General features: G+C 34.5%; 3 protein-coding genes across 4 annotated transcripts; 1 reads left to right on the top strand and 2 right to left on the bottom strand.

Moving 5' to 3' along the window:
- The first annotated feature begins 398 nt into the window (after nt 1-398).
- Nucleotides 399-1,585, top strand: LOC149392466 (hydroxyproline-rich glycoprotein family protein). 2 transcript variants are annotated; one of them, XM_089618745.1, is made up of 3 exons: nt 399-829; nt 929-1,028; nt 1,116-1,585. In XM_089618745.1, the coding sequence occupies exons 1-3, from the start codon at nt 621-623 to the stop codon at nt 1,167-1,169; spliced, it is 363 nt and encodes a 120-aa protein (XP_089474871.1). In that variant the 5' UTR covers nt 399-620; the 3' UTR covers nt 1,170-1,585. The 2 variants fall into 2 exon arrangements, with proteins under 2 accessions (XP_089474871.1, XP_089474870.1); XM_089618744.1 differs by having other exon boundaries at nt 412-829; nt 923-1,028.
- Nucleotides 1,586-16,133: 14,548 nt separating this feature from the next.
- On the bottom strand, nt 16,134-18,002 carry LOC149392465 (kinesin-like protein). Its single transcript, XM_089620388.1, has 6 exons — nt 17,586-18,002; nt 17,436-17,484; nt 17,267-17,318; nt 16,803-16,963; nt 16,615-16,722; nt 16,134-16,435 (listed from the first exon to the last, which is right to left on the bottom strand). Exons 1-6 carry the CDS (start codon nt 17,942-17,944, stop codon nt 16,274-16,276), a joined length of 891 nt encoding a protein of 296 aa, XP_089476514.1. The 5' UTR covers nt 17,945-18,002; the 3' UTR covers nt 16,134-16,273.
- A 4,717-nt stretch (nt 18,003-22,719) lies between these two features.
- Nucleotides 22,720-23,453, bottom strand: LOC149392464 (chaperone protein dnaJ 11, chloroplastic-like). The gene has a single exon (XM_089618501.1). It carries the CDS (start codon nt 23,328-23,330, stop codon nt 22,875-22,877), a length of 456 nt encoding a protein of 151 aa, XP_089474627.1. The 5' UTR covers nt 23,331-23,453; the 3' UTR covers nt 22,720-22,874.
- Between the last annotated feature and the right edge of the window lie 3,393 nt (nt 23,454-26,846).

The following is a 26,846-nucleotide window of genomic DNA, read 5'->3' as shown; positions in this document are numbered from 1 at the left end:
TCGTTTTGGTTTGCGTGAATATTTTTTTTCTTCAGATTTTCTAGGTTTCTAAAAAAAAATTGTAATGTCGATATTGTCAATAAATCAGGTAGATTATCGACGATCATGTAAATAAATTAGAGATACGAACTATAAAAGAAAAATAATATTTTATTAATGGTAGTTTTGTACCAACAAATATAAAAAAGAAATCATATTTTTGGAGTAATTTTGACATATTGGATTTTGGTCAAAAAAGTATTGAAGTAAATTTTCTTACTTTTGCAATGGCAGAAATCTGCCGAATTTGATAGCCCGAAATCTGCCAACGTCGATTTGAAGACAAAATTTGACCGTTGCGAAGGAACCTCACTTTTGCGTCTCTTTACTTGAATCCCCTCAAACGGTCATCTCTCCCACACTATTATTACTTCGTCTTCTCAAAACCCCAACATTAAATAAACTGCTCAACAATATTCTCTCACTACATCAATCTCTCTCTCTCTCTCTCGCGATTCTCTGCTTTGATTCTCTTTCATGCTCGTTTGTCCGCCCTGTGATATTTTCTGTCTTTCAGGTCGCAATTTCTCTGTATAAAAGAAGAAGGCCCAAAAAAAAAAAGAAAAAAAAAAGAAACCCTAATGGAAAACCAGGTTGAACTTGAGCCAACCATCGAATCTCCGATTGCGTTGGAAACTCCAGTTGTATCAGAGCAAAAAACGCCATTGATGACGCCGATTCAACAGAGTGACGAAACTGCTCAAAGCTCTCCCGATTCCGGGATCGATTTGAAAAAGCCGAGCACCCCTGATCGCCTCAAAGTCCCAAAGGCCTTCAAATTCCCCGAGAGGTTAGATTTATTTGCATCACTTAAACTAATCGTTGCTGTTTGTCAAAGACCATAAACTTAATATTTTTATTGATTTTATTTTTATTTTTTTAGGTACAGAAGCCCGACGGATTCGATGATGTCGCCGGTGACAAAAGGCCTTCTTGCCAGAGCCAGAAAGAGTGGCGCTATATTGCCTCCAAGTATAAATCAACTCAAGGTCTGTTTGCTTCACTGTGATTTATTATATAATTTGAATCATAATTTTTGCTTGGATTTAATTTAAGAGTTTATGTTTTGTTTTCAGGTTCAGGAGTTTCGTGTTCATGATGTGGGTCTTCTACAAGAAATCAACAACTAAAGAACACATCCTGGTTACAATTATTTTGGCCAAATTCATAGTAGTAACACTTGGCAAGGCTTTTGATTGTTGTTAATGTAATTTGAATGTATTCAAAGCTATGTTTTCTTCTCCCCACCAAAAAAAAATAAATTTGCAGTTGAAAATAATTTTTCAATTTTACGCGTTCGAGGGAAGGAAGAATATGTGTTCAGAGAGAGAGAGAAGGGGAGTATGAATGGAAAAATTAAGAATTTTTATCAAATTTTTATTTCACTTGAGTCCCTCTTTTCAATAATAGCATACGCATGTAACGGGTTTGGTTTGGTCAGGCATGAAAAGCCCGCCGTGCAACGCATTTGATTTTTCCGGGACTTGTACATGTATGTAAAAAGTATGGTGATCCAAATGGATTTGGTACAACCTTAAAATTCCGAGTTGCAGCAAATTTGATTTTTACGGATCATTCGAATTTTCAAGTGTCGCCTAGGATTTTATTGATTTTATTTTTTTTATTTTTTTTTACGTATACACTAATTGTAAAGTAATTTCGACGTGGTAAAATTACTCTCCATTGTCTGTGATTTTTTCTCGCCTTGTGTTTCCGCGTTAAATATTATGTGTTCTTGATTTCGTATTCAATTGTATTTGACTGCTGTCGATTTATAACAATACAAAATCATGTTGGAATTGCGAGAGAAGAATGATACTGAGAGGAAACTGAATCTTTTTACACACACCTTGTTGTTCTGTTGTTTTTGTTTTTTAGTTAAACATTCTTGCTTTGTTCTTATTGGTAATTCATATATACCCAGAAGAATTGAAAGAAAAAAAAACTTAATAAGAAAGTAAAGGAGAAACAATTTTTCCCTGTAGTCCTAGTTTTCAATAACAAACATTGGAAGAGAAAATATACACACTTATAATTATACTAGTCTGAAACACGTGCGAATGTTTGTAGTTGTAATCAGTAAATAATTGAATAATTTAATTTACCAAATTTTTCTTCAAAACATGAGGTTATAAAATGAATATTAAGATATGTAATATTCCAACAATACATAATACTTTGAGAGTAAAATTTTTGAGAGACTCTCGTAATCAGTGCAAACATTTCAAGGAAATATATAGTCAGTGATATATTTAAAAAAAATATATATATTTGACATAAGTAAATATAAAGTCAAAAGTTTGGTGTCTTGATAGACAAATAGAAGGAATGAAACGTTAACAAACCAAAAAGTTTAAAAGTAACATAAAAATACATGTTTTACTCAAATTCTTTGTTTTTTGTTAGAGGTTGATGTTGCTGGGGAGTGATCTTCCTCTTTTTTTTTGCTGTGTCTCGTTGGTCTTGATTATCGACAGTGAGTGCTTCTTTGTTTTTCAGCTCTTGTGATAGAACGAAACTCTGTGAGCTTGTAAACTTGATTGACAGTGATAAGAGTTGTCGTTCCATTCATGTTGAATTGAATTTTCTCGTATTGAACCAAAAATGCTTTTGTGATAGCTTCTTCGGCCTTAAATATTGGTTTCAAAGAAGCTCTTTGTGAACCCTGTAACAATATATGGAGAACCATTATTTTTTTAATTAATTATTTAGATAAAAAAATACACACGGACATATATTATTGATTAACCCGTTCCAGAATGTTGTATATTTGTTTAGCTTTGCATGAGAAGAGCTTTTCAGATAATTATTAACTTTTGGGAACTTTTGAAGCAAAATCTATTAATTGTATTTTATTTCATAAACCATTACTATCTACGGAAAATAACACATTTATACCATGTGTTTTAGTGAAATGTCGAGTTTAACCATCGGTTTTCAAAAATGTCGAGTTCATACCCTCTGTTTAACTAAAATGACGAAATTATACCCTCTGTTTAACAAAAATGACGAAATTATACCCCGAAATGAATAACAGCGTCACAAATCTCCCTTTCATTGATATTAACTCTTATATAAGAAAAACCAAATCAAATCTAAATCAGTGCCCTAACTTCCAAATTCTCAATTTTGAAATAAAAATAGCCTTAAATTGAAATTAAATAATAAAACTCATACCTCATAAGAAACGACTTCATTCCGTGTTCGAATTGTAACTCTAGATCCTGGATTCTCTGTTCGAATATGCGATTTTGATGACTATCAACTACCGATGTTTACCCTTTTGCCTCTTTCTGTGATTAAGTGATTGTTGTTTATTTTTTAGTTTTTAAATAAATTACATATATGACTCGAAAAACACAACAATAGCTCCAAGAGCTCTTTCAAAGAATCTTTATCATGAAAACCACCAAAAAAATAAAATTATTAAAAATAACCACGGGTGTGAGTAGGGTATCAAAAGCCAAAAGAACGCCAAAAAAAGGAAGGAGAGAAGGAATATGTTTCAGCAAAAGTAGCCATAACTATGACGTACAAACTGGATTATTGAGAGAACATAGTGAGCAATATAAGAATGAGATTATGAAAAAAGGAAAAAAAAATAGAAAAACTCACGTACTGTTGATGTGCTCAACCCACCAGCGACAAGGCAAGCATCACACCCGGACCGTGCTCTTCTTACTGTTGGACTTCATAGTCCAAAAGATCAACTTTTACAATTAGTACATTCTTTTTAACTAAGGTAAAATTTAGGATTTTTGAAACATGTAATTAAATGTCATAATTCTAATTATTTTAGTTGCTTTGAGGTAGAAATGTCTAACATTATTATGATACATTAGTTGTAAATTTCCGTTATTAAGAAACAAATATACCTCTTAGCAAGCTTGTGGAAATCCCAGTGGATAAATCTAACGTGGTTTTCCTTGGGAAGACTTTGATTTGGATACCCAACTACATAAGCAAACTCACGTTTGACAATTTAACACTTTATATGAGGTTTTTTTTTGTGTGGAAAGAAAGCACACTTTATATGAGGTTATAAGACTATTAAAAGAATCTGATGAAGGAGAAAGAGGTGTCAAGTCCTAAAAAAACTATCATGTTCAGAAACAAGAGAAGAAAAAGATACACCAATATTATTACGCTCTCTTTGCACTTGCATCGCGTAGCAGGTTTTCAAGTAAAGTCAGTACAAGCAGATCAGTAATCTTCCACAAACTAGAAAACTGAAACATATAAAAGTAACTATACCTTTTCAGATTAAGCACAATAATTTGATCGCCATATCTCTTCAAAATGAAATTTGGTTGCATGATATGTGGGATCATACCTCTATACTGCAGTTAATAGTAAACATCACTTCAAATAAAAACCAGTTTAAAACACAAAAATAAAAAAACAAATGAAGCTACGATAGAAAAGTCAAGTAAACCAATTCAATACATAAACAGAAATGCCACAAAGAAAAAGAGTTGTATGGTACAGACGTAGCATATCAACAAACAAAGACCAGCCTCTTAGAGAGAAATAAGTTTAATGAACTAGCTGTCTCATGTTAAACATTTAAAAATTTTGCTGAGTTTTCGAGCGATTTTTTTTTTTTTTTTTTTTTTTTTTTTTATAAAGACCAAATTAGTCCTTGAACTATATATTTGTTCTACGCTCCTCTGTGTAACGGCAGCTTTTGATTGTGGTCTCGTTTTTATGGCTGGCTCAGCCTGGGTTCGCGTGCTCGACTGGCGTTGGATTCGGGGAGCTAGCTATAAACGTCCCACCTTTTGTGTAAAGGGGCTTCTGCCTTTTCAAATATATATATATATATATATATATATATATATATATATATATATATATATATAATGAAGTTACCGTTTCAAAAAAAAAAATATTTGTTCTACGTTTTCCCATTCCATCTATAAGTATTGATAAACACATAATCTATAAATTGTTAGGTAGGGAAAAAAAATTTCTTATGCTAGATTCAATTGCCCCTTAGAGAAAAAGTACATGACAAAACACCACAATGAACTATATATTTTATACATTTTCCCCTTCCATCTAGAAATGTTAAAACTTGAAACACGCAATAACATAACTTTCTTAACTATCCATTTTATGTTAATTTAAATTTGATTGAATCCCAAAAAGTTGTAGAACAGAAAAAATTCTTATGACATTTTTTAGTTAATTTAAATTTGATTGAATCCCAAAAAGTTGTAGAACAGAAAAAATTCTTATGACATTTTTTAGTTTGACAATGTATGAAACAAGTGTTGATTTAATTGGACTTCATATTGACAACTAAACAACATATGTACAAATAATGCTTAAAGTTTGTAACAGGACTGCCAAATAGTATATTGAGAAAACAAATCATGGCACAGATTAAGATCAAGGTAAGAAAACCACAATTAAAGCAAGCGCAGATAGAAATGAGACCCCACCTTTCACCACCAACTAACTGGTAGTCATCTTCCAGTGATCTTTTGACGTACTTTTGCAAGTGAAATTTAGCCCCAGGACCTAAATGAACCTGTAAATACAGTATCATCAAATGACGTCTCATGAGTGTCTTACATGAATGACACTGCACTTGATTTAAGTTATTTACAAGGGAACGATGAACCCAAAAAAATTAAATCTCCATTAGATGACTCACCATTCTTAAATATACAGTCTTGAGTAGATGTTTGGTGCTCTCATTTCTTCAAATGCATGAATGTGAGAAAACAAAACGACGGTCATTTAACCATACCTTAAGCCTCCCGAGCATAATTAACCATACCTTTAGCCTCCCGATCGTCACTAGCCATACCTCCCGAGCATCATTAACCATACCTTTAGCCTCCCAAGCGTCACTAACCCATACCTCCCGAGCATCATTAACCAAACCTTTAGTTTTCCGAGCATCATTGTAATTATTAACCATACCCTCTCCGAGCATCATTGTAAAACCAGATGACGCTAAAAAGAAAATGAGAATGTGCAACTGATGCAACCCATTTACAGAAAAAAAAAAAAAAAAAAAAAAAAAAAAAAAAAAAAAGAGCGGGTCATAACCCTATCATCAATAATAAGATTAGAGGTCTCATTTTCTAGTTAACCCAGATGTGACACCAATGGAAAAAATCTTCATGAAAGTTGTTATTAAAGTCAGAGAGGGGACTGTAATAGACAATAGTGAAGAAGCCTAATCAAGACATTCAAGTACACCAGACATTACATATTTTTATCATCAATCTCACACCAATGGAAAAAATCTTCATGAAAGTTGTTATTAAAGTCAGAGAGGGGACTGTAATAGACAATAGTGAAGAAGCCTAATCAAGACATTCAAGTACACCAGACATTACATGTTTTTATCATCAATCTCATGAGCGTGTTGGTTTCCCTTTTTCCAATGAAATGATTGAGACAATTTTTTTTAAGTCAACACCAATGGCAAAAAGAAAAATCATTAACATCATCTTTCAAGTCAGAAAATGGACAGCTACGCCTAATCGAGCAATTCAAGTTCACCAAAATCTCATAACATTGGTTTTTAATCATTAATCTTGCGATGGAGTAGATACTTACGGTTAGTAGCGTAGCCGCCTACAGCTAAATATCAGCGCTCGAACCACAAGAGTTTTCTCCCATCGTTTTTGTTTCTTTGACAGAACACTGCAACATGGATCCATATGTTGGCATTGTAGGTCTGACAGAAAGTCAACCTCAACGTAATAAATCCCAGAATCTCTTTGAAATCTGAACACACAAACAACATAACACTCAGAATTTACACAACTCAATATCTGAAAAAAGAGATCGAACTCAGTCAAATCTACCTGCTTTGACCTTCTCAAGAGCTTCAAACAAAGCGCTGTTGTTCATCTCAGTGAACCACTTAACTGAAACAAAACTAAAGTATAACCAATACTCGTCATCCAGTTCAGTTTTATAGGCCTATTTAATAAACCTTGTAACTTGAGCGTTGAGACAGCTAAATAAGGTAAACTAAATCAGACTTACTCATATTTTTTTTTTAAGTAGAGTAAAAAAATGAACTATGCTCTTTGTAAGAATATTAAACACACAAAACAAACCAACTTTCATTTCAAATGTCGAAAAGACAGACCAAATAATCACTGTCCCCCATCAGAAGAAACATAGCAAGCATTTACAGCTCCGAGGCTGTGAAGGACTTTCTTCCACGATCGCAGAAACGAGTTCATGAGGCCATGCTTCAGTGTCACCTGCGATGATGAAGATCAGCCATAGGACAGCATCACGGGTTTCAGATGCCCTAACGACAAACAAAACGAAAATAAATGAGTGTTGAAAGAGAGGTTGAAAACATGTGAAACATTATATATCATGACTCCTTCGTTCATTGATTTTCTTGGCTGATGTTGCACACCACATTGATGGAGATTTCCATGATAAGATACGAGAAGGCAATAATAAAATGCGCCCGCGAGTATAAAAGAAGATTGGCTTTTTAAGTAAAAACTTTGTAAGCTCGATTTTGTGGCTGCCCAACTCAACCTCTCCATCACGCGAGTCTCGGGCTTCTTTGCGACAGTTCTTCAACCAAGCGCTCTACTCCATCGCTCATACATTGAATCTGTCAAAAGGAATCTCAGTTGCTGAGGATATAACCCCAAAAATTAGATAAATTTATTGTTTACAAACCAATATATATATATGCACATGTTTTTTAAGCAAAAACTATTGAAATAATCAATAACTACACAGATCAAAGTTACCTTGTAAATACAGCAAATTAAAAGCCAATATATCTGCGCAAAAGCATTTAGGTAGTTATCAAAATGCTGAAACTCAATGCTTGACTGTCAAGACACATATCATATTCAATGCTACTTGATTCAATCAATCTGACAAAGCAAATAAATTTATGTGATAATTACCTAAATGCACTAACGAGCCCACATGTCATTGCTGCTTCCAATAAGCTCACGGTGGAACGTCAGATTCATACCGTACATAGGGAAGAACGTGTCCTTGGGAATGGTCATCACAGCATAAACATACCTAAAAAACAAACTCAGAGGACATAAATGCTTTGGACACTTAAATTAGTCCATGCAAAAAAAATGTACCTTCTGTTTCTCTCATGAGGCTTTACGAGCTGAGTGGGAGAGCCACAGGCTGTGGGAGATGGCCCTGGGGACACCCTCATGGAGACTCGGAGGACGAAATGTTCTGTTCCAGGGCATTGAGTTCTTTCACAGAAGGATCTTTCGCAACCTAAGAAATTATTCATGTCCAACGATAATTTAGATTTCTGTTTATGATGATGCCACAAAGAGAGTATGTTTGTGTACGAGGCTTTCATAATAGCCCAGAATTTGACCATTGAGTAAAAAAGGAATGTCAACTAGTTGTTACCTCTAGACCATCCCTTTGGGCTTTGCTACACCTCCAACAATCTGCGAATCAAGCATGAAACACAATTTTTCATATGAAACATGTTGACTCCAAATTGAAACCTGTTGTGGGGGGAGCGAGAAGGCTATTTATGTTATGGATTGTAAACAAAATGTGGTTTGTATCAATTTGGAGTCAAACCATTGTTTTATTTAAAACAAACCAAGAAGAGAAGAGAGGGCTGGAAGTTGGTGACCTTGAATTCCTTCTCAGAGTTGGCTCATTGGAGCTTTGCATTCTTGAGCCGTCTCTATTATTCCGTTAATTTGCTTGTTTCAGCCAGGAAACCCATCATCTGCATTAACCAATATCTTAAAAAAAGAAATTAAGACTAAATCTATAGACTCTGTTGAAAATATATATGTGCATACCCTCATGCGCTATTCTCGGTCTTGAATATTTTAGTATAGTCAATCCATTGAAATCAATTTACATGTCGCCACTACTGTGTGAACGCATCTGCAATTACTTGCTTCTCAAGCTTCGTCTTCTGCAACTCCTCAATCTGCAACGTGTAATCCGTAAGATTGAAGTTAAAGAACACAGGTGTATACTTTAACTTAAGCGCCTAGATCTTCTTGTCTTGTTCATCACAAGTCTCAACCAAATGCTCGTGTTCATTTCTCTGCCAAGGAAATAAAAGAAGAATCTTAAAATTATAGACGCACAAAACAAAGAGCGAATCAGAAACACTGAACCTCGTGACTTGTTTCACAACACCCAATAACGGTATCTTTTTCTCCTTTGTCGCAAGCCCTGCATAAAAGATAATAGTGAAGGATTTGGGTTGCTTGAGATGCCTGCACAGCAATAGAAAAGCATAAAATGCTTCTATAATATTTCAGATTAAAAAAAATCAAAGATACATAGTTCTTTCAGTTAAAAAAAATAAAATAAAAAATCTCACCAGACGCAGAAGTCTATAATCTATTTATATACATAGTTCCACTAATCATTGCCCTTAAATCTTAAAAAAAAAACCATTTAGAATATTTGTTCTATAATCTATATCAAACCACGTTCAGATTCATCAACGCCTGACCAGATAAGTAATTCAAGAAAAATATATATGAATCTCACATGAAGCAGTACTCGTTTGCCTGGCCTATATAGCCATTTAATTCATATGGAAAAGTGAAGATCAAAAAAGAAAAATATTGTGACAAAGAAGATATGCCATACCAGAGAGGTTTTATTCATTTATTTATGTAAAGAACAAAACCAAACTGAAGTTAGACCAAACCTGTTTTGGTATTCAAAAATACCTCATTTAAAAATGACAAAACAAAGGCACCAAATGCAGAATAGACCAGATGGGCAAGAGAAGATACGTCCCAGAATGTGAATACAGCACAAGATAAAAGCTTTCAAATATAGGCCTAAAAATAGCGTGGTAGTTAAGACCGTGGAAATTGAACACAAATACATCGAAAGTAAAAAACAGTATAGACCGAATGCGCAATTCACTAACATAAATTTCTTACAAAGAATCTACTGGCAATAAAAGAATCATTAGCTTTAGTGAAACTCCCTTTAATACTGCTATACTGACATTTGCCCAAGCATTAGCTATTCTGCAAGTGTTGTTAGGCCTTCCTAGAGGGAATTAGTAAAGGACCTGCAAAAAAATATTGAAAGACTGTGACTTGTAGAAATCATTAAACAAAACAAGAGATCATTCACATAATTTTGAAAGATAGTTCTGCTAGAACTTTCGGGGATTTTTTTTAATGAAACGAACTTTTTAACCTCTGCCTGTTGGTAACCACCGTTAATCACCGGATTTTTACAATTAGAAACTTCAATTCAAATTAGGGAAAAAAAAAAAACCCAGCAAATATATACCTGATCTTGTCCCAAGGCTTGCTTAACGGGGGTGACGTCCCTTTTGATTCTGAGTTGAAAGCATCAAAATACAACCGCGTAAAACCGTCGTTTTGGTTCTTGTCTTCATCCAAATCTTCTGTAAAATACACGAATTGCTTTCTCGTTCAAACCCTGACCTCAAAGCAACTCAGAGAGGTCTCAAGCAAAATCAGGCTGGAAAACAAACAAACAAACAAACAAAGCTTACCGAATTTGCATCGTCCTTGGGCCTGCCATTGAGATCTTGGTGATTCATGATTGATTCCATGTCTTTTAAGAAGCACTCTACATCTAAGACCTCTTTCATGTTCCTTAGTAGGGAGAAGCAACACGAATACATTTCAAATCGCAATTTCAATCTAGTAGTAGCCAAATGAACCAGTGCGTTCAGAGCATCACAAGTCTATAATTTTACAAAATCATACTATTGTCCAAAAGAAAATCAAGGAAAAGCAAACCTGACATTCCCGAGAACCTCGTCGCGTTCGTCGCTGGAAAACTTACTCATAAAAGCTCTTATGGTTTTCACAATTTCGCCCGGATCAATCTCGTCATTCAAATTCACACCAGACGACGATTCACCACCAGATTCATCAGATCTCTTCTTCTTCTTCTTCTCCTTTTCACATTCCATGTTGTTAAGACCAAGCTCATTTTGCCTTTCCAAAAGCTCGTAAAACCGTCGTTTTGGTTCTCGTCTTCATCCAAATCTTCTATAAAATACACGAAGTGCTTTCTCGTTCAAACCCTGACCTCAAAGCAACTCAGAGGTTTCTCAGCAAAATCAGGCTGGAAAACAAACAAACAAAGCTTACCGAATTCGCATCACCCCTGGGCATGCCATTGAGATCTGGGTGATTCATTATTGATTCCATGTCTTTGAAGAAGCATTCCACATCTAAGACGACCTGTTTCATGCAACACGAATACATTTCAAATCGCAATTTCAATCTTGTAGTAGCCAAATGAACCAGTGCGCATCACAAGTCTAGAATTTTACAAAATCATACTATTGTCCAAAAGAAAATCAAGGAAAAGCAAACCTGACATTCCCGTGAACCTCGTCGCTGGAAAACTTACTCACAAAAGCTCTTATGGTTTTCACAATTCCACCCGGATCGATCTCGTCATTCAAATTCATACCAGAATGTGGTTATATATGTTGTGGGGGGGAGCGAGAGGGTTTATATATGTTCTGGATTGTAAACAAAATGTGGTTTGTATCAATTTGGAGTCAACCATTGTTTTATTTAAAACAAACCAAGAAGAGAAGAGAAGAGAGGGCTGGAAGTTGGTGACCTTAAATTCCTTCTCAGAGTTGGCTAATTGGAGCTTTGCGTTCTTGAGCTGTCTCTATTCTTCCGTTAATTTGCTTGTTTCAGCCAGGAAACCCATCATCTGCATTAACCAATATCTTAAAAAAAAGAAATTAAGGCTAGATCTATAGACTCTGTTGAAAAAATATATATGTGCATACGCGCGATTCTCGTTCTTGAATATTTGAGTAACAAGCTCGTGTGTTGAAACGGCTGGTCCATCATTGCCTGCTTCTCAGCTCCTAAAGCGCTTTGTGCCCGTTTTGTCTTCTTACTGTCATAAACAAGCTGGCATTCATTCAACGAACATAATAATTATGAAAACGGATAATACAGACATAATCCGCAATTTAGGTAAGGGTTTATACGTGGAGAAGAAAAGAAAGCGGTTTGGCTGTCTAGGGTTTATACTAAAATTGGGACGGGATATTGATACCTGTCTAGTCTCTTCTCTCCACCCGAATGTCGTTCTTGCCCTCGCCAGAAGAGGGCTAGGCCGGCGTTAGTCTCTCGAGCGTCACAGCCACCGATCCCAAACAGCGGCTCTACGGACGAGTAAACCCGCAACCCTGGCTTTTGAGAGGGATCAGCGCAGATTGGCCGTCAGAGAATTCCGGCGAGAGGGAGCGACGGCGGGCCGACGGTGGAGAGTCGGAGAAACCTTGATCAGGATTTTTTTTTCTTGACGAAACCCTAAAACTGGCGGTTAGAAAGAGATTGAGAAGAGAAATGCGGCTTCTATGTGGGAACGAGTCTTGTCTTATTACGAATCTCACTATTGGAAACGATTTCAGAAGAAAAGGATACCAGACTAGTCTCGAGTATATTCTCTCCACCCGAGCGTCGTTCTCCAGCCTTGTTCTCGCCGGAAGACCTAAATTCGCGGCGTGGTTCTCTCGGAAGTAACCGCCAACACCGATCCCAAACATTGGCTCTACGGACGAGTAAACCCGCAACCCTGGCGCTGAGAGGGATCGGCAATTGGAAGATCGGCCGCGAGATACTGACGACGGAGTCCACGCTTCCCGGCGAAAGGCTGGCGAGTGCGACGGCGGGCCGGCGGTGGAGACGAAGCCCTAGATCAGAAGGATTTTGGAGGAAACCCTAAAAATCGGAATTAGAGAGAGACTGAGAGAAAGACGGGTGAGTTATGCGCCAAAACTCTTGAGTTGTTGTTTATATATGATGTGATGTCCGAAATATAACCGTTGCAGTTCTAATTTTGGAGTGTGCTTAGCCGTTGGATTAAAGCTGGTGTTCTTTGATCGAACGATAATATCTTCGTATGACTTTCCTTTCCTTTTCTACTTCTTGGAGAGCAAGTTTAAAGACATATTAGGAAAGTCATTAATGGGGTTTTGAATTTTGATGATTTATGATTAGCTGGCATTGAATGATGAAATTAACTTTCCAAAATTACTTGCATATTTACCGAAACATAAAAAAAAAAAAAAAAAAACCTCTCCACAAAAATCTTTTCATCTCTCAAACGACAAAGTTATAATAATCTAAGAACTTGTTGTCCTTATCAGTTCTTTTTTCTTAAATAAAAAATATTGTTTACTGATTTTTACACTACGACTCAATTTAGAGGTTTTATAGGTCGTTTTAACTTAATTACATCTTAATGTTTCCATTACATCTATAATAAAGAGCTATGTTATTTTAACTTTTATTCTCGTGACGGCGACACATTGAATCTTCTAGTTATGACGCTGTGAAATTTTATGGCATTGGTCGTTGCTTTTTCCCATTTGATCTCTCACGTGCTTCTCTCCATCTCACGTTGGCATGTTACTTTGTTTATATATATATGGTTAACACTTAACCAGACTCAACCTAAACATTCTCTTTTATTTTTTTATTTTCCCAATAATAATATGGAGAAAACTGAAACATTATAAGTTGTCGATGAGAAAAACAAAATAGGAGAAGAACAATAGAAAAAAAAAATGTAAGCAATTTCCCACTTTGAACTTTAATTTATTTTGTGTGATAAGATAGCTCATTTATTCACCCACTTTCATCTCTAAAGAAACAAACACATAGAAGTAAAAATAGACATATCTCAAATTTAATTTTAACAATTATTTTGAAACAAACCATTATTTTGTGGCAATTTGAAGGTAGCCAAAAATTCAGTCTCGTTGAAAAATGAAATTCCAGATATAGTAACAACCGATAAATAGACAAGAAATAAAATGAAGTCATTAGTTAAAAAAAAAAAACGAATTGAAATGTTTTGAGTTTTGATAAAGCAGTCAAAATTCCATAATACCAACATATTTGCATATTTTCTTTACACTTCAACTTAGCCTACAAATATAATGTGAAAACAAAACAAAGATAACACATAAAAAAACAATATTGCAGTACTAACATAATATTGAAACCTTCTCCCAGAACCCTCTCTCTCAGAGACCCAAACAGAAAACTCTCGGGCTAGGTTGAGCCGCCGCCGTCCCCTCTGGGGCCCGGACGCCGCTGCTGCGGCAAGATCCGACCTGGGGGGAGCCCTTCGAGATCTCTTTTCCTGCAAGCTTTTGTTTCTTTTCTCTTTTTTTTTTCCCAGATCTGGTCAATCCTTCAGATCTAGCCAATGACGTCCGGCAGCCTCTCCGTGGTGCGCATCTCCGCCGTTCTTCATCGTTTGGGCCTGCTCCTCGCTGTTTCGCAGCCCCCCTCCGCTGCTCTTCCCGGGATGTGGGTTTTGGGTGGCCGGTCGTCGTTCACCGGCGTCGGAAGCTCCGCCCCGCCGCTTGTTTCGGGTCTCCGGCTGGGGCTGTCTCGTCGTGGTGTTGAGGCTGGTCTTTCGGAGGTGCGCTCTACGGCTCTGGGTGTTGGTTTTGGTTTGCAGATTGTTCCAGCTTTGGTTTTTAGGCCTTGCCGCTGTTTGTACTTGTCTTTGGTTTTTAGTTTTTGTTCATACCTTGTGTTAGGTTGTATTACATTTTGGTTTGGAGTTGGGTTAGCCATCGTCCAACTTCCCGCTCGGGGAACTCTGTTAGACTTTTGTCTATGCAGTCTGAAGATTTATCTTCTTCCTGGTCAATGGACCACGTTTGGTTGGATCTATCCACCATCCAGTCAGGGATATTTGAAAGAGCTTAATATTTGCTCTATTCGCATTGTGCTTTATGTGCACAAAATGAGTTTTTACTTGTATTTGGCGTTGACGTTAGCGTTAACGGTTGACCTCTTCCGATCGAGGTTCTTCTTGTTCCTTGGATCAAGAAAATCTAATGCTTTATCTATAGGTTTACCCATATTCTAATAGAAGGCCTCGAGCCCCTTTTCTATAAAAAAAAATATATATATATTGTGAAAACATATGCAACCGGTTAACATTAAAAATCGATACTTTTATGAGAATTTCGACCATACCATAAACATTTAGAAGTTTTTTTTTTTTTTTTTTGCACTGTGGCAGAATTTTGCTCCCCGTGATCCTTAGAATTCATAGTGTCTATAGTTTTCCTAGGCCGTGCTAACATTTAAAAAGTCATCTAGCCACCTCATGAGCTGGTAATTTAATTAGGGAAAGCATATGATCCATTTAGCTCTTACATCTTATGTTAAAATTTATCTCAACTATTTAATAATTAAAATCCATCGTTTAAATTCAGACAACGCATGCTTCATATTATTATATAATTAATCATAAGATAAATCATATTTTTTAATATTTGAATACTTTTACTAAACTCTTACTATTTTAAACAATAGCTTATTCTAATATTTCTAACATTTGCTTAATATTTTAATTAACAAAATTTAGAGATTTGCTAAATCGTCAATTTTTTGTAAATTTTAATTATAAATGGCTTTTTATAGTGTCATTAATGATCTTTTTGTTGCTGTCGGTTTAGCTTTTGTCTCTCTTGTTGGAACCAGTTGGTTTTGGTTAAAGACTATGATTAGCTTCTCAGAGGAGAGCAAGAGTGGATGATTAAATAAGACAACGCTCTCTTCTTTTCTTGTTAACTTACTTTTGTCATTTAAATGCCTCTGTATTATAGCCTAATTATCTTATATAAATTTGCAAAGTTTGTTATATGCTACTAACATCAACACCGGAAGCTTTAGGAAAAGCAAAATTACAAGAAAATAAATAAAGCTCTATGATGAGTATATATGCCTCAAAATGCGGATTTGGCCCAAAAGAAAAAAAAAAAAAGAAAAAAAGAAAAAAAAAAAGACAAATCTAAGACATGCTAATGGAAATGGTATGCATTTGGTACCATCGTCTAATATCAGTTTACAAATACCAGTGTATACGGATTAGATTTACCCAGCTGAATTCCTGAATTTCACAGGATTATTCACGGTACCGCTTTTTAATGATTCACGGTTTTGCTAAAAAAAATAGTAGTTTTGGGACTTAAACTAGTCTCTCAAGATGCAAGTCTGGTCACTAGCTACGAGCCCTACTCAATGATCAGCAAATATAATGTCTCTTGGTTCTAGTAAGAGGAAACATGACTAAATTCCAGAAATATATTCCTAGGATAAAAATTAATTCCCTGATTCTTTAGCCATCGTGAAGAGTATCAAAATGGGAAACAGATGAGATCTTAAATAAAGATGACTAATAACACGAGCATGTACCGTTTTGATTCTTAAATGTCACAAGGCAATTGCTTCGCAAGTTTGCGGAGAAAACGAGTGAGAGACTTTGTGGCTCGCATTATCGCTGCTTCTGTTTCTTTCTTATTATCCTCAGCCGCTTTCTCATGAGCTTCTTGACTTACACTAACTCTTCTAACGAGTTTTCGCAACTCCTGTTACAAGAATAAATATGAGTAATGAAAATATTAACTTTTTTGATCGGCTCATGTGCAAGATATCGACAATGGATTGCACCTTATTGTTACTGTTTGTCAGTGCAAAAGAATAGAACAAAAAATAATAATCAACAAAACCGATTCAATCGAAATCGCACGACAAAAAATCACCTAACCTGGCGATCAAAGTCGACATCACGAAGTGAATAAATCTCTTTCGTGATCTCCGCGTCCTTTCCAATCAATCCTTCCAGCCACCTTGTAGCCATATCAATGTGGTGTTCCTATCACACAATCTCAAGAAGTCAAATGACAAGAACTTTTCGTGATCATCCAATTTTTTTCAGAAATAAATATATTACACCTCAACTTCATCGTCACTATCACTTTCTTCGAAATCCCCATCACTTTCTTCTACGGCCGTATTTGAACCGGCTAAGGCTTTTAGCGTAGTGTGGTCCCCGTCCTTCGTAGCTCGGATCAACGTATCCAACAACTCTGGATCGGCGCTGCGTAGTAATTTTCCTAAACACGTTGATCTTCCAGATTAGTGCTTGCAATACATATCAAACGATACTACACATTTCTAAATTTAATTAGCACTCCTTGAATAGACAGAAATTAGTCATCGAAGCGCTGATATGATACTTTTATGGTTATATCTAAACGAAAAGAACGTAAAATAAAATCTGAAAGACAGGCTATAATACTTTGATATTTCATCATTTGTTCCCAAATCTCTGTTTTCAATTCGAATTCAATCTAATTCCATAATGAGCATTAGTTCTTCAGAATGCAATATCAAAATACAGAAATGAAATCTAGTACCGATATAATTGTACTGCCTCCGCTTTCCCTCTCGAACATCAGGACCTAGTTTCTGCGGCAAATCAACAAACACCTTGCCGTCAATAACTTTCGACCTTCGCATTAGCTTTACAGACAAAAAAAAAAAAAAAAAAAAACGAAACATAAACTACAGAATTATGAGAAGAACCTTCGCCACAGTTATGGCGTCGTAAACGTCATTCTCTAGAGAAGCCACGCTGCGATACCGATCAAACAAATTATATAATGAATGATATTAAGCAAACAGAAATCGCAAACGACGCAAGTAACAACAGAGTCGAAATCGAGAGAGGCTAACCTGAGAATGCGTTTGATCTGAGGAATGGTGAAGGAAGCTAAGTCCATTCCCCATCGGACGGAGCGGCGAGCCTCGCGCTTCAACTGGCTGCGGCTCTTGCTGACCTCCGTCTCCGTCTCCGTCTCCGATTCGCTTCCTTCGACGACGTCGCTTCGGAGATCGGGCCGAGGTGGCAATTTCGCCTGTCGCTGTCTCCGCGATCGAGAAGCGGCGGCGGCGGCGCGGACGATTGGGGTGGAGGAGAAACGGCGGCGGAATGATGTCTCGGAGAGTGGTGAGAAGTGAAACGAAGAGCAAGAGAGTCGAAAATGGGAATATAAATTCGTGAATGGCCGGAAAAGAATGCCACGGAGGACCATCGTTTTGAATCTTATCACCTGTGTGCTCTCGCGCTCGGTACTTTTTCCCTCGTTTTTAGGACAAAGGTTTAAAATCGATTCAAGAATATATCTTCTTTTTTTTTTTCCTTTTTTGTTACTTAGTATATATTCATGTAGTATATTTCGTTCCTTTTTTTGTTCGTTAATTTTAAAATGTTCTCATATCATAAGTCATACCATTTATTTCTCATGTATGATTATTATATATACGAGTATAAAAATATACATATAAGAGTGCATTTGACATATAAATTATACATATGATTAAAAACTCTTTTACTAAATATAAATTAAAATCTAAAAGCATGTAAATCAAACCTTTTAAGAATTATATATTTTATACACTCAAATACTAATACAATAATATCACGAAAGTGAAATGTCGAGTTTAACTTTTGATTTATAAAAATATCAAATTTGTACCATATGTTTAATTAAAATGAAAAAATTATATTCTAAAATAGATAATTACGCCACAAATATTTCTTTTATTGATTTTTCATTGGTGTTGACTCTTATATATATATATATATATATATATATATATATATATATATATATATATATATAAACTCTATTTTACTTTTATTCTTCATTCAAAAATAAAAAACCATAAAATAGCCACGCTAACAATAAATATCGATAACAACACACAAACAAAACATGAATTGATTGATAAAAACCTTACCTTTAGCACGCAATCTCTTTCTAAAAGTCATAATCATAGAGGAAGGCGCCAAAAATTTTGTTGAATACAAGGAGACTCTCTCATTTTTTAAAAATGAAGAGGTTCATTTTTCTTTGTTGTTTCGGTTCAAAGAGTATACATTTAATGATTTTTTGTTATTATATATTATATTTTAGGTAAATGAATAAGAGTAAAATGATATTTACATGTATTTTAGGGTTTAATTTTATCATTTTAATTAAATAAAATGTACAAAGTCGACATTTTCAAAAATTAAAAATTAAATTCGACATATCACTTAAAAACAGGGTATGTGTTATTTTCTCTTGTTTTTTACTTTAACAGTTTTTATATACTATTATAACAACTCTTTTATTTGTATCAGTGTTCACATTGTGATTGCTATTTTGTTGTGTTTAAAGTTCTAAGTGATTTTGGAATTTTGAGTTTAATATATTTATGAAAATTTATAACATTTATGTAATAAGTGTTTTTGAATTATATTTTTATATGAAATATCTAACGGTTCCTCAATCGAAAATCAATCTCTATTGATTTTTTTTTTTAAAACAATCTCTATTGATTTTTAATGGGTAATAGTTTTCCAAATAACTATAAAATATTCATTAGTATATTGAAGTATTCTTCAGTAAATCATTCTTTTGGTACTTCATTGGTCTCAGTATTCTAACCATTGAGTAAGACATTTTCTAGTTTACCGCTTTTTCATTAGATTTTTTTGAGATTTGTAAGTAACTAGGCCATTTTAAATATGTGATTTTGGATCTAACCTATGTTTGGCAATTTTTAAGGATATAGCCAAATGGCTTATGTGGCGATAATTAAGTTCTGATTTGTCTTTATTTATTAACAAATTCGTCATTTTCTCTCTCCTATTTTTTTTTCAAATAATTTTTTTTTTTGCATAAAAAATTCAAAAATTCATATATTTCTCATACGAACTCGAAATTGAATGATTTCAGATCCTACAAATTCGTGGCGTCGAAGTCTTCAAAAATAGACCCATTGTGTTTGATGAAAAATTATATTTATGTCGATAATTTCAAAAAATTTCATTTATTTCCATATTTAAGGTAGTAATGTGATTTTTCCACATCTATGGTATTAAACATGATTTTTCATCAAACACAATGGATCTATTTTTGAAGATCTCGGTGTCACGAATCCGTAGGATTTAGAATCACTCAATTTTGAGTTCATATGAGATAGATATGTTTTTTTGAAGTTTTTATGTAAAAAAGTGTAAGAAAAAAGTATGAGAGAGAAAATTACGAATTTGTTAATAAATAAGGGCAAATTAGACATTAATTATTGTCACAAACATGTTGGATATTTCCCTAAAAGTTGTGAAATATAGGCTAAAAACAAATTTCATAGTTTCATTTTGGCTATTTTGCTACACTATCCGATTTTTTTTAACATTTTGTCGGATAATTTGAAATTACCTTATAATTTTTTAACTATTTCATTTCATTGTAATGTTTGTAATAAAAATATTGTAAGAAGCTTATAAATTTATTAATGTTGGTTATTTTTAATCTAAATAAAAAAAATTGGTACAAAATTATAATGAAATGAGATCAATAATTTAAATATATGGTATAAAAGGTATTTAAAATTATAGAGAAAAAATGAAGTGTTCACTCATTTCGAGCGCAAAATGTGGAAGGATACTCATAAAGAATATATATACAAAAAATAGAGTTTATAATATAAAAACGCTAACACTTTGATTTTGAAACTATTGGCTATAAATTATAAGAGCTACATATATTATTATTACCTATATCTGGACCTTACGCTAAAATTCTAACTATCTAATAATTACGAGAACAGTCTAAATTAAGCTAAAATGCATGACGAGAGAATTTAGTATATTTTTAAGGGTCATTAGGAAAATAGACAATTTAAACATTTGACGCTGTTAAATAGCTAACGTTTGATAAACCTTAGGTAAATAATGTTCATGTATTCACATACATAAATCTTAGATAAATAATCACCTCCATATATTAAGCAACGTCATTATTTACGGTTATTTATTTAAAATTTACCAAACGTTAATTATTTAGCAATGTTTAATATTTAAGTTGGCTATTTTCCTAATTTTTGTATTTTTAATACTTGAATAATTGGATTATAATTATGAGAGAGAGAGGCTATCAAATTATTTCAAACGGCTTTTTCTATAAAATAATAAATAAATAAAAATGCACATTAAGTGTCTATAAAGTATAAAGTCGGCGGCAACTTTTAATCTCACTTAGAAAATAAGAATCTTTATTTTTATATTGAAAAAGATATCAAGAAAAGAAATCTATAAAGAAAACCAATATTTGAGCCTTGGATATAATATTATTCAAACAATAGTTTACTGCCATAGCAGATAATAGTTACATCCAATTCAAATGTTAAAGATCGCAGAAAAAAAAGTTCCACATTGAAAGAGAGGAAAAAATTGCTTATAAAATGATTATCAATACGCAGTCAGTTTTGCCTATCGTTGCCTTAAAATCGGGAAGGCCATCGGCGTAGACATTTGCGGCGGAGGAGCAGCAGCAACAAAATGAGTTCTCGGGCAGTGGTGAGAAGTGAAACGAAGCGAAGGCATAAGCGTACAGTCGAGAATGGGGTTGGAAATTCATATATTTCCGAAACAAAATGCTTCGCAGAATGACTATTCTGGTTTTGAATCTTATTACAGATTTTGTTTTGTTGGGTTGTGTTCCCTCGTTTTTTAGGGCAAAAGTTTCGAATTGCTTCAAAATTATCTTATTTATTTTTATTATTAGAGCTTAGGAAAAATATTTTAGTGACATAAATTTAATTTTTCGCTTATTTTTTCTTCATAAATTTCAAAATGATACAACTAATCTTATACGCAAACATCTTTCAACGCCTTATCCTTATTTTATTAGAAACTAATTAACTCTAATTTAATCTTTCCCAATTTACTATTAAATCATATTGTTCAAAATTTAACTAATATATATTATCAAAGGGTATTAAAAACATACATACACTGAGTGCATTTGACATTGCTTTTAGATGTCGTTTGTACTCTTGCTCTTATTGTGTGTGATTGTATTAATAGGTTTAGATGTCGATTGAATAATAATCCGTCAATTGCATAAGTTTGCTAGATAACTCGAGAGATGTTTGTGAATAATTTTGATAGTCTTCGACCTAGTCGGTTACGGTAAAATCGAAACTCTTGCTTTAGCGTTATATTCACGTGATTTTACTACTTTCGCGTCTTTAACTAATTAAGTTTCGATTTAAAATCGATCGAGAATCTTATTGGGATCAATTTGCATGTTAGATAAACTCGCTAGCATTACTGTGGGATTCGGCACTCGTACTTTTATAGAATTTACTATTTTGCGACGCATGCACTTTCGTGCATGGTAAAATTGCAATAATTAGCTCCCAAGTGCCAGAAAGACAATCAAGGTGAGGTTGGTAGCTACCGGTCTTGGCTTTCTCTTCGTCATAAAGTTGGTTTTCCAATCTTCGCTGCCGAAAATAGACAAGAGAATCCACTAAGAGGATGTGGAGGTTCGATCCCCGACATTCAATATTAGTTCAATGAGTTAGATGTAAGGTAGGGGTCTAAGTTTATCTCTAGAATTTGAGAGAGAGAGTGAAAATTTTGGCATGTGTTTGCCTTGTGAAAACTCAATGTGATGTTCGAGAATGTATCTTATAGGACTTTGGCGAGCTTGGGCAATCTTGAAGTTAGTTCTCTAGGAGAGGTGTGGCTTTTAAGAAGATGACTCAAGGACGTGGTGGCCCTCAAAGAGGTGACTATCGTAGATGATTATTAAGGAGATGACTCAAGAGCTAGTCGTTTTGTCTATTGAAGTCTCGTTGACGACATAACACGCAACATATGGATTTAAAAAAATATATAAATTAACGATGTTAAGGTATTTCTAAGATTAAAGTTCAAAAGTCGGTGCTGGCGTTATTATTATTTTTCGAAGTTCCGGCGCTAAAATAATTTCTCCGATAATCAACACACCATGGGCACCGACAGCCCAAATGAACTAAAAACAACATACTTTTTGTATTATATGTTAAATTAGTCCACTCCAATTTAGCTCATAGCGTATAAGTAAATAATTATGAACAGAGCTACACTATGATACTAATCTAAAAGAAAGTCATTTCCTATATACAAACAACGCCACGCTTTCTCTACCAACACTGATCGGTCTCCCACGTTCTAGGCCTTGAAGAAGAAGAAGCGCCATAGAACCCCGAACTCGAACGCAGTGTCGTATTGGCGGACCATTGTCGTCCGTACAAGGCTCGATCGTAGTTGGCGCGCTTTCCTGGATCGGAGAGCGTGGAATACGCCTCGTGGACCTTTATGAACTCCTCGACGGCCGAGCCGTTCGCCGGAGATGCCACGTCAGGGTGGACCACCCTCGCCAGCTTCCGGTACGCGCTCTTGATCTCCTGACACGTGGCCTCCATCCTGATCCCTAAAACCTCGTACAGCGAGTCCGACCCGGCGCGTGGCCTCTCCACGGTCGATGACGCGTACGACGCCGAGACTCGCCGCGACGATCCGGCCGTGGAGATCGACGGCCGAGACTTGACCGCGAGAAACGACGCGTGTGTAATCGATGGTGATGCGAATGAAATCATCTTCTCTCTGTTTGCTTGTTTGTTCGTTCGATCGATTGATTTGATTTTTAGCGTTTTTTTGTGCGAGTGTGTGTATGTGTGTGTGTTCTGGATTTGGAAAGAATGTGTTTCGCTTTATAGAAAGACGGTGATTTGGGGAAGCGGAACTTAACCATGGTTAAGTTTGAGTGTGGTTAGCGAATGATATTATTACGAGTCTTATCCGTTTGTTTCAAATGCTGTGTGAGAGCTGACTCACAAAACCGTCAGTGTCCATAGAATCTTCTCTCCGAGTACACGTCAGCATTGATTGTAATGTAAACCTGTGTGTGTGACGCCGCGGAATTGTGGTCTGTCATTCGCTAGACCTTTTTTTTTTTTTTTGCCACTTTCATCTTATTTTATATTATAATCTTCTCCAATAATATCTTGCTCTCGTCTACGTGTGGATTAAAAATATAACCACTAATTCACTAGCACATCCGTTCATTTTTCTTTTTTAAAGGCATAGGAAATAAAGTAGTGGACGTAATTATATTTGGATGTAGACAAGCGGTATATATATATATTTATTTTTTTTAATTAGCACTGTGCCGAACTTCCTGGGAGGCAGTGACGGAGCCAGCTAAGGCCAGGGGCTTAAGCCCCCCTTCAAAAATTGTTTTTTTGCACTTTTTGCCCATTTTAAAAAAATATTACATTTTTTTCCCTTGAAAATTTATACTTTTGGCCCAATTTTTATAAAATTTTTACAATCAAGCCCCCCCTGAATTTTTTTTTTCAAATTAGCCCCCCTTGATGGGCTTTTCTGGCTCCGTCACTGCTGCTGGGAGGTGAAATATTGTTCTTATCTTATACTAAATTTGTGATTAATTAGTGAATATGACACGGTTCAGAGTCACGAAACACAACCATGTGCAATACGTGTGTACTATTAAGGATTGGCTCTTTGTTTTTTGATAAGGTAGCCAATAAGAAACTAGGGTCTTGCTTGTGGTCCACAAAATTTATTTGGAATAAATAAATTGTGGATGAGGAACGTCGAAATCAGCTCAATGTCAAACGAAGGGCCAGGACATAAATTTTTGCAGTTATTATTAATAATTACTATTGCCTGGATTAGCTCAGGGAAAAAGAAGTCTAGTTAATATTGTCTACTTATTTTCTATGAAAATATGAATTGGATATGATATTTGTTAGAAATTCCGTGTCTGTGATTTAGACCCTTCTATGTATATATATTAAAAAAAACAATCCTCCACGAAAAAAAAAAAGCACAGTACCGTATCCGATGAATTATGAAAGAAAAAACATTTCACTATTTTTTTTCCTTATAAACAAACATTAGTGGATAATGGGACCCACATAACTAAAAGTATATCTATTTTAATTTATGTAATTTAGTTTAGTGTGGTTTTTTGCCAGAATACACGGAATCTTGATCCACTTGTATATGAGGTGAGAATTAGGATTTATTTAATTCAATGAGAGAGAGAGAGAGAGAGATTATTTTGTTATTTTAATGCACAAGCTGTCACTGGATCTTAAAAAAATGGATAAGTTGTGGGGGAAGGAGATGAGTATTGGTCGACATGAATGACAGCATGGCATATGCCGTGAGTTAAGGTACATAGCTGTCAGAGCTTTGGTCGACAACTGACACGTGTCGAGCTACAGTGAATAGGGCGGTGAGTTTAGAAAAATCCCAACCCGACAAAGCTGGAGAGGGGTACCGGAGACACGTGAGCGTGAGACTCTGAGATCCGTTGCTTTGTACGCGACTGTTTTGTTCATGAGCTTTGCTTTAGCGCTGAACCCGGATAAGGACGGTCTACATACGGTTAATTGCGTGACACTGAAGTTTCGTCTACTCTTCTACATTGATCATAAAACGCTTAAAGGCGAGAGACTTATATATATGTATATATGTTAGTAATATTATTCAAAACTCACCCATGTTCCTTTGTTGTTATTCCTTTTTTTTTGTACCTATCACTTTGGTTTATTTATACATGTACGTGGACTAAAAGAAAGCCCTTTAGTCGGAGTATACGTAGTATCTACATGCTACAAAGTACAAACACACTTTTCCTCAAACAAAAACAAATATATATATATATATATATATATATATATATATATATATATATATATATATATTGAGGTTGATGTATTAGTTATGGGGGTAGAGTTTGAATCTTTTTAACAAAACGACATTTAACCATCAAGCTCGATAATCAACGTAGTCCATTCTATAAAACGATACGTAATACTTGTCGTTTATTGACATAAATGCATAGAAAAATATTTGGAGACGCGATTTATGAATTCGGTGCACCCTTCCTCTTCTCTAATTTGTAAATATTAATAAAGAAAGATAATTGAACTATATGAATATGTTTTGTTTAAAACTAAGCCTTTTAAAACTTGTGAATTTCACGAGCCTACGTTTCAATTTTTTTATATATTTAGCCATTTCGCTGATGTGGCGTTTATTTAAATATGTTGAAATATCTTTTTTGACCTTGTTTAATTGATTATTATTATTATTATTATTATTATTATTTTGCTTTGAATAACCGATTACATGTGGTTTAAGATACGTAATACGTATTTATTGACTTTGTTTTATTTGACTTTGTCTCAAATACATAATACTTATTTGAGACATTTTTATTAATTGGAAATAAATTACAAAAAAAAAAAGTTACTTCACTTTATTATATTATCAGTTATTATAACATGTTCTAAACAATAACATTTTTTTAATCCAACAAATTCGTCTTCATAGGTGACTAAATACATGTCAAACTATACTTCCTGAAATATAGTACATATTCATATTAATATTTTTTTCAAATACAAATAAATATGCATAAATATCTACTTTCCTATAAAATAGTTAATGCACGTTTATGTGGTATAATAATTCACTAATTTTTTTCCCACATTAATAGCAAGCAGTTAATTACGATTGTTTGATATTAATTTTGAAAACATATTTAGGCGGCAACCCCAATTATAATATACCACATGTATTGTCGTTACAATTTGACAGACTTACCATTTGTTATCGTTATATTACCATTTATCAACATTAAAAAAGTGAACAACATTATATTTACCATTTATTAGCAAGTACTATATTTCAATTTTCAAATACATTTTGAGTGTATGTAGATGTACCATCATTATATTACCATTTATCATGTATCTTTTTAGAGATTTTTTTATAGTTTTCAGAGATTAATTTTGTAACTATCATCATATTACCATTTATGATCTGCAATTTTTTTTTTAGAGCATGGTTTCTTTTATGAGATTTTTGGGTTGATGTTTGGTTTTCATTTATAAAATGGTCTAATCGATTGCGTGTATTCTTAAGTTTTGCCTCATTAATCACATCCATTTATTTTATTTTTTTTCCTCATATATTGGTATCATTGGGTGAGAATCTGTTGAAGGGTAATAAAATCTTTAAACGATAGGTAACAAATTAATATGGCTAATAAAAAAAAAATCTATACTGTTATTATT

Source organism: Urtica dioica, chromosome 7, assembly GCF_054948205.1.
Source record: "Urtica dioica subsp. dioica isolate 48M chromosome 7, U.dioica_male_clone48M_v1_H2, whole genome shotgun sequence".
NCBI classification, from domain to species: Eukaryota; Viridiplantae; Streptophyta; class Magnoliopsida; order Rosales; family Urticaceae; genus Urtica; species Urtica dioica.
Note: the sequence above shows the minus strand (reverse complement) of the source record. Positions and strands in the feature narration are given on the sequence as shown.

What these genes read in the sequence shown, in the direction of transcription:
- LOC149392466 (XM_089618744.1), top strand. Translation starts at nt 621, where the DNA reads ATGGAAAACCAGGTTGAACTTGAGCCAACCATCGAATCTCCGATTGCG. An exon ending in GCCTTCAAATTCCCCGAGAG is followed by an intron (nt 830 to 922) that starts GTTAGATTTATT and finishes TTATTTTTTTAG; the next exon opens with GTACAGAAGCCCGACGGATT. An exon ending in CAAGTATAAATCAACTCAAG is followed by an intron (nt 1,029 to 1,115) that starts GTCTGTTTGCTT and finishes TTTTGTTTTCAG; the next exon opens with GTTCAGGAGTTTCGTGTTCA.
- LOC149392465 (XM_089620388.1), bottom strand. Translation starts at nt 17,944, where the DNA reads ATGGTCCTCCGTGGCATTCTTTTCCGGCCATTCACGAATTTATATTCC. An exon ending in CAGATCAAACGCATTCTCAG is followed by an intron (nt 17,485 to 17,585) that starts GTTAGCCTCTCT and finishes TCGGTATCGCAG; the next exon opens with CGTGGCTTCTCTAGAGAATG. An exon ending in ATGTCGACTTTGATCGCCAG is followed by an intron (nt 16,436 to 16,614) that starts GTTAGGTGATTT and finishes TTCTTGTAACAG; the next exon opens with GAGTTGCGAAAACTCGTTAG.
- LOC149392464 (XM_089618501.1), bottom strand. Translation starts at nt 23,330, where the DNA reads ATGATTTCATTCGCATCACCATCGATTACACACGCGTCGTTTCTCGCG.